Here is a 13,947-nt window from a genome sequence, read left to right as displayed (position 1 = left end):
TACTGGACCAATGGAACCCCGAGCCTTAACTCTCAGCTACCCAGGGATTTGCCTCTATTTCTAAGCCCTTTATTTTACTCCAGCCCTTGCAATGGGAAGCCTCTTGCCAGGTCACAAACCAAAAGTAGATGCTGCTGTTTGTGCAATAATAACTGGGACATCCTCCATACATCTTAAGCATCTTCAGGAGGTTATCATTTCTGCTTAGGATGACAGGCCAAGTGGTTAGAGTCCAGAGGTACAGTAATATATTAGAGGATAGCGGGAAAAAGACCAACAGACCCATATGTCAATTAATTCTTATTCTCATTGCAAATCAGCATGAATGCTTGAAACAGCCTCCATTCATCTTCCCTCAGTCCCAAATTCTCCCTTTCTCCTCTGCTCCAGTGTGGATTGCTGCAGTCTCCGACTACTTCTCGGTCTCCCACCCCCTGTTGCAGCTAACTACCAGCCTGCACAAGCCACTCCTATCCTAGAGCAGTGTTGTTACAATGACAGGCTAAGATAACTCTTTTTGTCTTGTTCTCTGTACCTCTGCATCAGTTTTCTGTCCTCCACATGCACCACTGCTATCCTTTAAGTGTACCCTGCTCCTCCACTGGAGCCATGTGTTGAGTAGCTCCAGCCCCTAGAGTCATGCTGATCTGCTGGCTGCAGGGGTTCTGTCACCCCCAGAGCAATGTTGTCTGTTCCCCAACTTGTATGAGCTACTACCCTCATGCCTTGGCATCCAGGAGACTACCAAGGCCTTGCATTAGATATACCGTATCTACCAGATGCATGGTACATGTGTCCATGCATGGCTCCTGGCCCACACATGCGTGGACTCTAGTAGTAAAATAGATACCCCAGAAAGAACATAGAGCAGTCACGCAGGCAAACTCCACCCTAAAAAAAATGAGCCTGAAGTAAAGGAAAAGATGTATAAAGTGGAACAAGAGTAGGATAAATTAAAAGGAGCTATAGTAAAGACAACAAATCTTTATGAAAGAAGATAAATCAAAAGGAAACTGATTTGGTTCTCCAAGAAGATGGCCAAAAAATGAAAGGCAAAAAGATCAGCATTCAAAAAGTAGAAAGGCTCCCAAAAACAGGAACGCAGGGAAAAATATCTAGTAAAGTTGAAGGAAATTAGGAAAGAAATCAGGATAGCAAAAGGTCAAGAGGAAGAATGGATTGCCAAAGAGGTAAACCAAAGTGACAAAACATTTTTCAAATATATCAGAGAAAGGAAGAAAGCCAGCAATGGTAATATAACATTGAAAAGAAACAAGAAGCAATGTGTGGAGAAAGATGAAGAAATAGCAGAAATATTAAATAAATACTTCAGTTCAGTGTTCATTAAAGAAAACCTGGAGGAGGATTATTGCTGGTTGGCAAGAGTATGGATGGGATTGGGGGAGATACAAACCCATTTACTCACAAGAGTGTTAGGGTGGAACTAGCAAAACTGAAAGTGGACAAGGCCATAGGCCAGATAAGATATATCCCAAGATAGTAAGGGAGCTCAGACATGTGATGGCGGGTCCAATGAAGGACCTGCTCAATAGATCCTTGAAGGTGGGAGAGTGCACAAAACTGGAGAATGGCGGTTGTGGTCCCAATTCATAAAGGTGGTAGCAGAGAGGAGGCTGGAAACTACAGCCAATTAGCCTTAACTTGGTGTGAGAAAATTAATGGAGTCTCTGCTGAAGGAAAGAATAGTGAACTATCTATAATCTGATGGATTGCTGGACTTCAGGCAACATGGTTTTACCAGAGGAAGGTCGTGTCAAATGATTTGATTGGATAACTAGAGAATCGGATCAAGAAGAGCACTTTATGTGGCTTACTTGGATTTTAGTAAAGCTTTTAATTTGGTCCTGCACGGAGGCTCATAATATAAGTAGGTTGGGAGTGGGAGCCATGGTGGCAGAATGGATTATAAATTGGTTGACTGACAGTAGACAGCATGTCAGAGAGAATGGTGATAAGTGGAGTGCCTCAAGGATCAGTTCTGTGCAATATCTTCATGAGTGTTATTGCAGAGGGGTTAGAAGGAAACATTTATCTTTCTGCAGATGACAAATTTGCAGCAGAGTGGACACATTTGAAGGGGTAGAGAATTGAAAGCAATTTAAGAAAGCTCAAAAAGTGGTCAAAGATTAGGCAGGTAGGATTTAATGCTAAGAAGGACAAATACATATAGTTGGAATGCAGTAATCCAGAAGAACTGTACATGATGGGGAGAAAAAGACCGATGTGCATGGACTGAGACACCTTGGAATGATAATGGCTTAGAACATAAGAACATAAGAGATTGCCATGCTAGGTCAGACCAAGGGTCTATCAATCCCAGCATCCTGTTTCCAACAGAGGCCAAACCAGGCCACAAGAACCTGGCTTAAGATCTGAAGGTAGTAGAGCAATGTGACTAAGGCCAGAAAGATGCTGGTCTGCAAGGAAAAAGAAGGTAATAATACCCCTATACAATGCTTTGATGAGGTCTTATAAGAAGTATTGTCTTAGTTCTGGAGACAATCTCATAAAGGACAGAGACAGGATAGAAGCGGTCCAGAGAAAAGCAACCAAAATGGTGTAGGGTCTGCACTGGAAGACCTATGAGAAGAGACTAAAACCTAAATATATATACCCTGGAGGAGAGTAGGGCTGGAAGAAATATGAAACAGACTTTTAAATAAAACCTTTGCTGATGGAAAGAAACTTGCATGATATGAAATTCCAAGGGGATTACCTCAGGACCAATGTGAGGAAACATTTCTTCATGGAAAGGGTGGAGGATGCATGGAATGACCTCCTGGAAGATGTAGTGAAGACAAGAATGGTAATGGATTTCAAAAGAGTATGAGATAAACACTATGGATTCCGAGGCTAAAGGATGGAGATGAAGATCTGGGGTAATCTATGCTAACATTATTTGCATCATTTCTGCATGGGGGTAACCTGCATTCAGTGGTAGTTACTACCCTTAACAGAAGGCAAGAGGGATACTTTCATGGAGTGAGAATTACTACTCTAAACAACTTGCTGGGCAGACAGGATGGACTTGGGTCTTTGACTGCTGTCTTTTACTATGTTATTATAATATATAAGTCAAACGTCAGGTTGCAGAGTCTTCAAGCTATAGCCCTGACAGACAGACACACATGCACTTTTATTTTTTTATATGTAGATACAGATATAAGGTTTTTTTTTTTTTTAATTCTCAGGGTGGGGAAAAAGCATACAGAAGTTCTCCAAAATTCACTTGTGTCACTGGATGTATGCTTTCCAATGCTGTGACTGGAATAACTCAAGGATCTCAGATGCTGGCTGGGCATATGTTTCCATATACTTTCTGGCTTCACATCTTAAAGTTTATCTTGTGTCAAGCTATTAAACATTGTTTTTAATCCCACTCATGCTATTTGCTGCAGAGTCAGCTTTGATGTTGTTTGTTGAATAAAAATGGCAATGAAATGATGGACTCGGAGGGCTCTTCTCTTATATGGTGCCATGTTCAGCATGAAAGGATTTAAGGGTACAAATGTTTTCAGAATAGCAAAGAGTTGGAACTCGCTGAATGTACACACATTAACACTTATGCAGTATATGTACTTGCTAATACCTGGCATCAGCATTAGGCTGTTCACAGTATATACGCAGGGAGGACAATTTTCAAAAGCTATTTAGCTGGGCAAAGGACGCTATGTGGCTAAAATAATGTATATTGTACTTTTACCTGCATAGAGAGGATAGATTGGGACAGGAAAATAATGCATATATTGCATTTCTGCACATGTTATTTTCTATGTAAGTACTTGCGGAAAAAGCAGGTGCAAGTGCCTGAGAGTATGCTTGCCCCAGGGCAATTTTCAAAGAGAAAATATGCAATTATCACCTTTCAGAATTGATGCAAAGCCCACAGCTAAAACTACCTGCGGACTTTCTATCTGTAAACGCAGTTTTGAAAATTGCCTCCCTTAAGACTTATAAGAAGCATTTATGTGGGTGGGGGAATGGGGGGAGACAAGCACATCTGCCAGGCTGCATTTGGGATCATGTGGTCTCCATATTGATCTCACATTAAGCTGTCACTCGGTAGTCTCACATTACCCCAAGGTTGGGGGTATAAGCCAGGGAATACTGGTGCGGGCCATCTTGCCAATCATGTTTCATTGGACATCTCCTGGGAAGTATCACCACACATGACCTCACATGCTGATATGTTTCGTTACTTATCATCCTGTCAGTTCAATGTAGTGATGTGGCTGGCGGAATTTCAGCAGGGCTGAGAAGTATGAAAGAATGCTCTATAATCAGTTCACATCTGTTTACATTCTCTCTCTCCCTCTCTCTTTGTATAAGTAGGCTCTGGCTATCACCTATCAAGACCCTTGGCTGTTAGCTCAGTTTTGTCCTGTACACTCTGGAATTGCTTAAAAGCCTCCCAGCTGTAGCAGTATGCTTTGTTTTAAAAGGCGAGATTTTAACTGTGTTCGTGGCCCCACTGGACCATTAAGATGACTTTTAATTGGGATCTGGCAAGCAGGTAGCATGGTAATATTTACTGTGGCAGCCTGCAGCCTTAGAAAATGGGTGCATTTGCACTGCATCAAAAATATGTATAAATGAGCAGAGGCCAAGGTCAGCAGCATGCACACACCTCGTCACTCCTTGGAGGAAACATTGGTCAGCAGACTGCAGAGTCAGGGTGGAGGAGAAAACAAAAATACTATTGCCTTGCCACTGCTGCTAAATTTAACAAGAGAGAAAATGTTACCATTCTGCCACATGTAAACATCCTTTGCTGTCTGCCACAGCTACAAAATGAAATGATCCAGACATATTTCAATTTACTTCCACCCTCCAACCACAAGGAGACTGTCTGTAACCTTACTCCAGAAATCTGGCTTCTTGTGGGGAGCAGAGGCTAATATTTAGTAGGTTATCTGAGCTGCATCTAATCAGCATAGGTGAAAATCATTAATTTCTGGAGTGACTTTAGTTTGCTTGGCTTGCCATGGGTTGTTTTTTTTTTTTTGTAAACAATTTAAATATAAAATGAAATGACATCCCAAATTCTGCACGTAAGGTGGTTCTACTAATTTTTGGAATCTGGGAGGCTGGAGGCAAAAATCACAGCAATTACAATGTAAAGCCCATCATCTGGTTTTAGAGATCTCCTTTCTGCAGTGGCACCGTGAGGTGAGGACTGGTTGGGTAGGTAGGCTGTTCACCTATTCCTGGATTATCCTATGGAAAGCTGTTGAGTAATCAGAAAAATGTTTCACTTGATGGATGTTTGGGTCCACTTTCAACCCAACCAGCTGTCAGAGTCTACTCTTTACTTGTTCAACCTTTACATATACAGGCGTGATTTCATCCTTCCTTTTCATCTCCTTATTTTCTTATACTGGGCCCTATTTATAGGAAGGAAAACTTTCAAACAGCTTCAGGCGCACCCACATCTGCATGTATATGGATGCGTGAAAATCTACTCCTGCATTTTATAAATTGTGCATATATGATATATGAAGGTTATAAAATATGCAAAAATGCAGCCTGCAATATGCATGCATGTAAAAAAAAAAAAAAAAGTGTGATTACATATTACACTTATCCAGATAATTTCTGATTTATCTGGCTAGGTCAGATAGCCAAATAAGTCTAAAAAGCACTACTTATCTGGCTATCTGACTTAGGCCTGGATTTATCAAAATGCAATAAGTATTGCATGCGACAGTAAAAGGGGTGTGTTTTATGCTTATATACACTTTATCGCAATTTGTGCTAATTACCTATGCAAAGAGCTAAGTTAGCACAAATTGCAATAATATTTTCAAACTTTGTGATAAGTGCCATACCTGTTGTATTTCCTGCATTTGACCACTGGGGGACCATTGTTCATGGTTGAGAGAGAGAAAGAGAGAGAGAGAGAGAGACTAGCCATAATGTCCTCTCCCTAGATAGGTATTTGTATCCCTATGGGTGGCCCACCTAGTAACTCGAGGTGAGGTTTAGGTATTAGTGTAGGGGGTTATGGGCCACTTTGACATTCAACATGAGACGTACGAACAGAACAGTGGTCTCTTGTGAAGATTTGATGACCTTTGGAGTGAGGAAACTCACTTCAAGATGATATTTGTGCAAGGTTCTCTCAACCTAGCTTGATGGACTCTCTACCTGGGTAATATCAAGCTGGGTGGAGAGAACACTGCCCAAATCTCATCTTAACGCATGCAAAAACGCCTTAGCGCATTTTGATAAATGACCCCCTTAGCCACATAAACAGCATTTTAAGACATCCGGATAAAGACTCCGCAATATTCTGTTATTCAACGACTAAGAAAATATGTTGATTGTTCACAAAACCCTACTGTTCCCAACTACTGTGTTAACTCCATTTGATTATAAGATAATTGCGTATGTTGGATGATAATTGCAGATTTGTAAACCGTTATGATGGCTCTACCAAATAACGGTATATAAAACCCTACAAATAAATAAAATAAATAAATAAGTAGTGACTGTGCTGCTATTTAGCAGCATAATTTGGAACTTTGTTATCTAGAACCTGGTGTAATATTTGCTGTGTTACCTTTTCATAGGTAATATTGTTTCTGTACGAGTTCTGTGAATTAGTGCTGCTGTGGAATGGCATATTTGCTACATATGTGCTGAATTTATTTTGCAGGATTTATTTTTTATTAATTCACAATGTGCCTGGTAGTGGAGGGAGTTTGTGTTGCTGTTACTGAGATGATACCAGAATCTGAATATTTTTTTCTATGGTGAGATGCATGGGGAAATGTTCTAGTTCTGCTCTGGACCCATTGTTATGTGTGGGAATGGGGGTGGGGAGGGCACGTGTCTGTGAAGGCAAAGCATATGTTTACAGAACTTGAGGTGTAGGGTTTATATTAGGTTTGTCATGCACATACTATGCCAAGATCTCACTCTCTCAAAATTTACTGTTAGTGTTTTTCTTAATACTTGCATTATGCCAAAGAGTTTCCTTCTGAAGCTCTTATGGGGTAGGACATACAGGTAACATATCAAGGTGCGTGGAAGTCCTTTTTAATCAAGCGAGCAGTGCTCACAGAATTGGGACTGTTTCTGTATCTTTATATCACATTTTCCTGGTCTCGGATTGCTTTCTTAGGACCTGATGATGATCTCTCTCTCCATATGCAATACAGAATAGTTGCTTGGCTAGTAGCAGTGCTGTTCCTGTTGTTTTCTCCTTTACTACTATGTCTGACTTTCTAGCAGCACATGTTTATTGGTTGATCTGGAAATGTCCCATTTCAAAACTACTTCTTCATTCTCTGCAATTATGTCAAGGTTTCTCTGATACTGCAATGTTATTGCTTATATACATTTTCCAGTAGGGATATGCACTTTTTTTTTGTTTTGATTATAGTGTGCAATAATATTTTTTAATGCACACTATGGGGCAGATTTTAAAAGCCCTGCACGCGAAAATCCAGCATAGGCCGCCGGTGTGCACAAAGCCCCAGGATGCACGTAAGTCCCAGGGCTTTGCTTGGGTGGCGCGGCATTTGGGAGTGTTCCAGGAGTGGGGCCGTGGGCATGGTGCCGGCCCGGGGGCGTTCCAGAGGCGTGGCTGAGACCTCTGAACCAGCTCCCAGGCCGGGGAATGGCGTGCTGGCAGTCTGCCGGCGTGCGCAAATTATGCCTGCCTCGGGCAGGCGTAACTTTCGTAACAAAGGTGTGGGGGGGGGGGATTTAGTTTCGGAGCGGCCTCGGATGGAACGGAGGCAGGCTGCTCGGCTCGGTGCACGCAGGTTGCACAATTGTGCACCCCCTGCCTGTGCCGACCCTGGATTTTATAACATGCGAGCGGCAGAGCGCACATGTTATAAAATCGGGTGTAGATTTGTTCGCGCCGGGTTGCGCGAACAAATCTACGCCCACGCATAACTTTTAAAATCTACCCCTAAGGGGCAGATCTTAAAACATACGCCCGCGCATGTTATAAAATCCAGAGGCGGCGCGCGCAAGGGGGGTGCACAATTGTGCAACCTGCACGTGCCAAGCCGAGCAGCCTGCCTCCGTTCCTTTCGAGGCCGCTCCAAAATTGGAGCGGCCTCGGAGGGAACTTTTTTTCTGGCCCTCCCCTACCTAACCCACCCCCCACCTTTGTTACAAAAGTTACGCCTGCCCGAGGCTGGATTTACATGTGCAGGGCTTTTAAAATTTACCCCTAATTATGTTTAGTGTGCAGTAAATTGAAATATTGCGACAAAAGAAATAAAACAACAAAAAAAAAAAAACCAAACAAAATTTTGCTTTCTCTGCACATCCTAGTTTTAGTGGATTAACCATGCTACTTTCTTTGCAAAGTTGACACACATGGATAATAAAATGGCTCCTCCACATTCACAAGTAAGGAGCTAACAATTATTACTGACTGTTATACTTTGTGTTTTTTTAGTTACTCTGTCCTACTGCGCACAGTGTGCTTTTTGTAATACATTTTGTGATTAGCATTGTGTGTTAATAATAAATGATACTCTATATGATATATATACTGAATGCATGTAAAAAAGAATAACTAAGTGTAAACATAAAATAAGATAGCAGCAGTAGGAATTAGGAGGCACAGATGTTGGCCTCTATAACCACAAAGGTGTTCCGCTGCCCCTGATGAATGCCCATCCCTGCATTGTGTAGTTTTCCTTTGATTATTGGTGCAAACCCCACAGGTAAGAGTATCCGCAGAGATTGCACCAGTGCACCCAGTTTTAAATTATTTACTCCTTTATGTCCTTGAGCCTCAGTCCCTGCCACTACAACTGGATAACAACCGTGTTCCTCCTCCCACCCCTTCAGACGTTCTCATGCAGTCCGTGAGCCACAAATGAGGTGCTGAGCCATCCACACCAGAGGTGGCTGCATGCTGAATTGCACCAAATGTTGGGATTATGTTAGGATGGGGAAATATTAATGCATATAGTACAAACAATATCGTTAGTGGCACTTACGCTGAATGTCGATGGTGACAGATGTTTCCTTCCCACTGGGAATGGCCTTGTTGGTGGCCCGGCAGACAATGCTCTGTCCATTTTCGATGTTCGAGGAGGAGATGAAGAGTGTGCTTACTATGCTTTCCCTTTTCCCATCCCGAAGGAGAGTCTGTAGGGTAGACAGAGGACAAGAGAAGACAGTTGCATATTACCAGGGGAGCCATGCATCACTCTTTACGTTCTGATCATACCTTTCAGCTCTTCCTCACTGTGGGTGGTTACCCCCTCCAGGAGACACGTTCATCATCTTTTGTCATTCACCTCCACTGATAACTGTGCCATCCTCCTCTTAAGTATCTCCTGTTTCCTTATTAGTCAAGAACCTATCTAAGCAAAACTCCTATGTGTAAGCTGGGATCACTGTTAACCATCTCTTTCCTGACAAAGTTTTTAGAAACTGGAAACTAAGAACTTCTTATGTTACTTGTGAATGGGGTCACTATTTTCCATGCATTATCATATAATAGGAATGTGTAATTGTTTAAAATGAATACACAATCTGTGATGAATGACTCTAATTAGTTTCATTTGTGGGCCCACAAATAAGAATGGGCACTTCCCATGAATGAAGCATATGTCATTCATTTTATTCCTTTACATTTGCCACAGAATACCATTGGCTGCATTCAAGTATATTATAAAGAATAGACCCTGTCTGAGGCTGTCGTGTGGGAGTTTCCATAGCAACCAGCCTTTGTGCCTATGACTCATGGGGGAGCTCAGAGTGTAACTGGGATCTGTTGGCAAGGAAACTAGACTGACAATGTAAGGGAACATATCAGAGGGAAGCATTTTTCTAAATCAGGGAATCACTGCTGTCTATTCTTCTTATAGGATGTACAGATTGTTTGAAAGTGCATTTACATCTTTCTCTCGAGGAAGACACATTGCTAGCTGTTGTCTGGGCTGTGTTGTCCATATTCCACACTGTTTAATCGACAGTGTGCTCTTGTTCAACATAAAAAACATTGCATTCCAATCCTTTTGGCTGCTGTATGGGTTTATCTGCACAGGTTTTTAATTTCTATTTTCTGTAACATCCCACTGTCACCACCACTGAAAAGGAAGTTTTGTGTGTCAAGATTTTTCTCCCCTGTAGGGGAAAGGCTTAAGGCTGCAGCTTCTGTCTGAAGTATAGCGATTGATTTTAGTTTGGACCTGTTGCAGTGAACTAGCAGGAGTGCCAGGCAGGGCCAGACAGTACTATAATAGCTGTGCCATAGTGCCTAAGATAGAGGCTTTTTCTGCACTCTCTGTCCATCTGGGTCTGTGCATTAGAGTCCATGCATCTACAAAGAAAGCAGGCAGTCACTGTCACAGGTACAGCCAGTCTCTTTGTAGATTAATTTTGTTACTGAGTATTAATGCATGCATGGCTGAACTCACACACATATAGCATTATTTAACATTCTCTGCTTTGTGCATTTGTGTTGCTCCATACACTAGACTGAAGAGGAATATATAGTATATGAAAATAGTACTGTAGTGCATTCCCTATGTGTGTTGTTCAACCTTACACACAGAGTGATCACTCGGTTTAGTAGTCAGTGTCACACACATTTACCTGATTGAAAATAGTAAAGATTAAAACATCTTTTGTCCAATGCATCATTTATATTTAATTATCTTTATTGAAAAAGCTAAATTAAACAAAAGGCATGAAGTGATTGACTCTTAACATCTCATACCAAGTCAGATCATAGTTATAACACTTTACAATATAAATTCACAAGAGTCAACAACCAAAAAAAAAAAAAAAAAAGAAAATAGTACAAAACATAACCCCAACCTTCCCTTTACAGACTGATGCAATATAATTGCGTAAAAAACGTGTGTCCAAACTGGGAGCACATTTTTTGAACGTGTGCATATCCACCTCTTCTGGGCGCTTGATGCAAGAGGCAAATGAGCCACTGTGCTAAAAGGGACATGCAATGCATAATTTGAGCATCCCTAGCACTCTGCATCGGGTGCCCAGGATAAATGGCTGTATGCCCACAACAGAATGGCCAGAGCTTCCTCCCCACCCCCAGGAGGGCTTTTCTCGATTGGTCCTTTTCACTGTCACTGTCAGTGAAAAGGATCAATTCCCATTCAGGACAGCCTTCTGAAAGGGGATTGGTCCTTTCACTGATATGTGACAGTGAATGGACCAATCAGCAGTAAGAGAAGGAGTGAATAAACTAATATTAAGTGCATGACACTTAATATTAATTTATTCACTCTTTCACTTACTGCAGGCAGAGGTTCTTGGCCTGGCGGGGGTCATTTATTTATTTATTTATTTAAGGTTTTTTTATACCGGCATTCATGAACTCGTTCACATCATGTCGGTTTACAGAAAACAGGGGTGCGAAGAATACAACCAAAAAACATAATAAAACGTGATGAAAAGAAGCAGTTACAATTAACAAGGGCTAATGAACTGGGATTGTAAGAGTAAAGAGAGATAGAGGGGGTTAATTATATACAAATGTACAATATAAATATGGAGTCCAATATATACAGCTTCTGAGCAGAGAAATTATTTGGAGTCTGGCAAGGGCTGGACCACTTGGCCAATTGGGCCAGACCTTGGGGATGCTGTTTTCTGTGGTTCCTCCTACTTATTATCGCGACGATAATATTAGGATGATTCACAGCAGGACTTTTTTTTTTTTTTTTTTTTTTCGGTGAGCCCTTTAACTCCAGCTCTTAAGCAGGTGTTAAATTTTCTGTGTTAAAATGAGTGCCTTGGCCACACAGCTATTTTTGACATTGGGGAGTAATAGCTATTAGCCTCATTTACGTGGAATTTGATTGTAATGAATACTATTAGCAATGCACTCTATCGGATGCGTGTTTTATATATGCTAATCCCCGTATTGCATCGGGGGTTATTTTAGCACGTCCAAAACACGTGTCTTAATAGAGTGTTACCCGCTGCGTGCTAGCCTGAGTGCATTATTTTGCATCGGGCTGTTACTGTGGGGCTTTGCAATTATATGTATTCAATTTATATCGGTAAGCAGTATTTAACAAGTTTTATATATTATGATATGGTACATAACTGCAGGTAAAAATGAAAGAGAAGCATGTGGGAGTCCATGAACATTTTAGAGGTTGAAAAAGGGTCTACACGCCAAAAAAGGTTAGGAACTCCTGCTATACAACAGAGTGAAGGGTGGTCAGTGCTATGAACAGACATGGACAAGGGTTTGGTACCGGGAGGTAAAGGATCAGTGCCCTGAATGTGTTTAGTACTTAGAATTTTAGAGGCACTGATTCTAACAAATCTAGACTACTGTAATGCATTATATTTAGGATTACCACTATCTACAATACACCCTCTACAACTCGTCCAGAATGCAATAGCAAGAATGCTTTTTAATCTGCCACGAAAAGAACACATAACACCCATCTTACAACATCTGCACTGGCTCCCTATAACCCATCACATCACATACAAAATTCTGTCCATTATTCATAACCTCCTCTACAACCCTAATTCAGTATGGCTCTGCTCTCTGCTGCGAATATATAAACCGTCAAGACAACTCCGTTCTATGGACAAATGTTTGTTAGAAATTCCATCAGTTAGAATTGTCAGCTTAGTATTAATATGGAAAAGGGCCTTCTCTGTAGCAGGTCCGACATTGTGGAACACTTTTCCCGAACAAATCCGATTGATACCAAATCACAAAGAGTTTTAAAAAATGTTGAAAACTTACCTGTTTAACAATGGCTATAGAACATAATAATTTCAGTTATATATCACTATGAATATAATACTACCAGAGTATAAATCTTAATGTATGTATTTTATTTTAATTGTGTTAATCTTGCTTTTTATTTAAATTATGTTTGTATTCTTGTAAACCGCCTAGACGGACATATAAATGCCTTGTTGTGCGGTTTATAAAAACTTTTGAATAAATAAAATAAATAGAGGCAAAATGATTTTTGCACAGGAAAGAGATGGAATTCTATGCAGTTGGATTCACTATGAACTGATGGAAGACCCTCAAGTTGGAACTGGCCCAAATGGCCAAGAAATATAACGTTCCTAAAATTACAGCTAGATTTGATAATAGGAAACAAAAGCAAATGACTACATGTAATGTAAGCTCTGCATTAAATAATTACAAACTAGTTTCTTTGTATTTACAGTACAGTGGATACTGCACAGTCCAACTTCTGCCTAAGTTTAGAATGCAGGTTTATTTTCACAACCAGTAACATTTGGCACTGCTTTATGGCACTGGCCTGACTTAACCTTCTTTTCCAAAATATTAATGCATATCCTAACCAGTTCAGACTGCATTTCTCAAAGATCTTAAGAGCACATTATAAATAAAACTATTAGGATGCATTTTACTAACACTATAAATAGCTTCAGTTCAATGCTACTAAAGTAACTGGGTCTAAGTAGGATGCCTGTCGACTCAGTGGGTTTAATCAGTTGCAAGAAAAGGCTTGTACTTTTTTCTGTATTTTTGGCTCTTCAGTTTATAGACGTATGTAGTGTATTTTTTGTTCCTATTTATTCTATAATCTCCAATACATCTTGGGAGCAGCAGGTTACAACACCGCCTCCATCTTTTCTTTCTCTGCACTGGGAATGTATTGGTGTAATGGTCTGGTTTAAATGACGTCCATTCATGTGGAGTTCTTGTTATAGTTTTGTGTGTGTGTTTGTGTGGAAGGGAGGGTGGTTCTGCGCCCTCTCCTCCACACTTCATCTTCTGTGCTGATTGATTGAGGGCACCATGCTGAGTAGCACATCCTGCCTGATTGTGCACGGAGGAGAATCCAGTGGGGACATAGCACCTGCAGCTCATTTCTCTTGATTGAATTGCAAGCCCTGATTCTCAGTTGTTCTTTGGGGACCATGCAGAGGCATAGGGCTCAGCTAGTATAACATGCAAAAGTG

At 40.9% G+C, this 13,947-nt stretch overlaps 1 protein-coding gene across 5 annotated transcripts in view; it reads right to left on the bottom strand.

Annotated features, from left to right (window-relative positions):
* The window catches only part of KIRREL3 (kirre like nephrin family adhesion molecule 3), a 1,312,393-nt gene that overhangs the window by 235,207 nt on the left and 1,063,239 nt on the right, over positions 1 to 13,947 (bottom strand). For all 5 annotated transcript variants that reach the window (XM_029572739.1, XM_029572737.1, XM_029572738.1 and 2 more), the window contains one exon: positions 8,994 to 9,144. In XM_029572739.1, coding sequence (XP_029428599.1) covers positions 8,994 to 9,144 — 151 coding nt within the window. The remainder of the gene's footprint in view (positions 1 to 8,993; positions 9,145 to 13,947) is intronic.

Source organism: Rhinatrema bivittatum, chromosome 12 (assembly GCF_901001135.1).
Source record: "Rhinatrema bivittatum chromosome 12, aRhiBiv1.1, whole genome shotgun sequence".
Classification (NCBI taxonomy): Eukaryota; Metazoa; Chordata; class Amphibia; order Gymnophiona; family Rhinatrematidae; genus Rhinatrema; species Rhinatrema bivittatum.
This window is presented reverse-complemented; position numbering and strand designations above follow the sequence as displayed.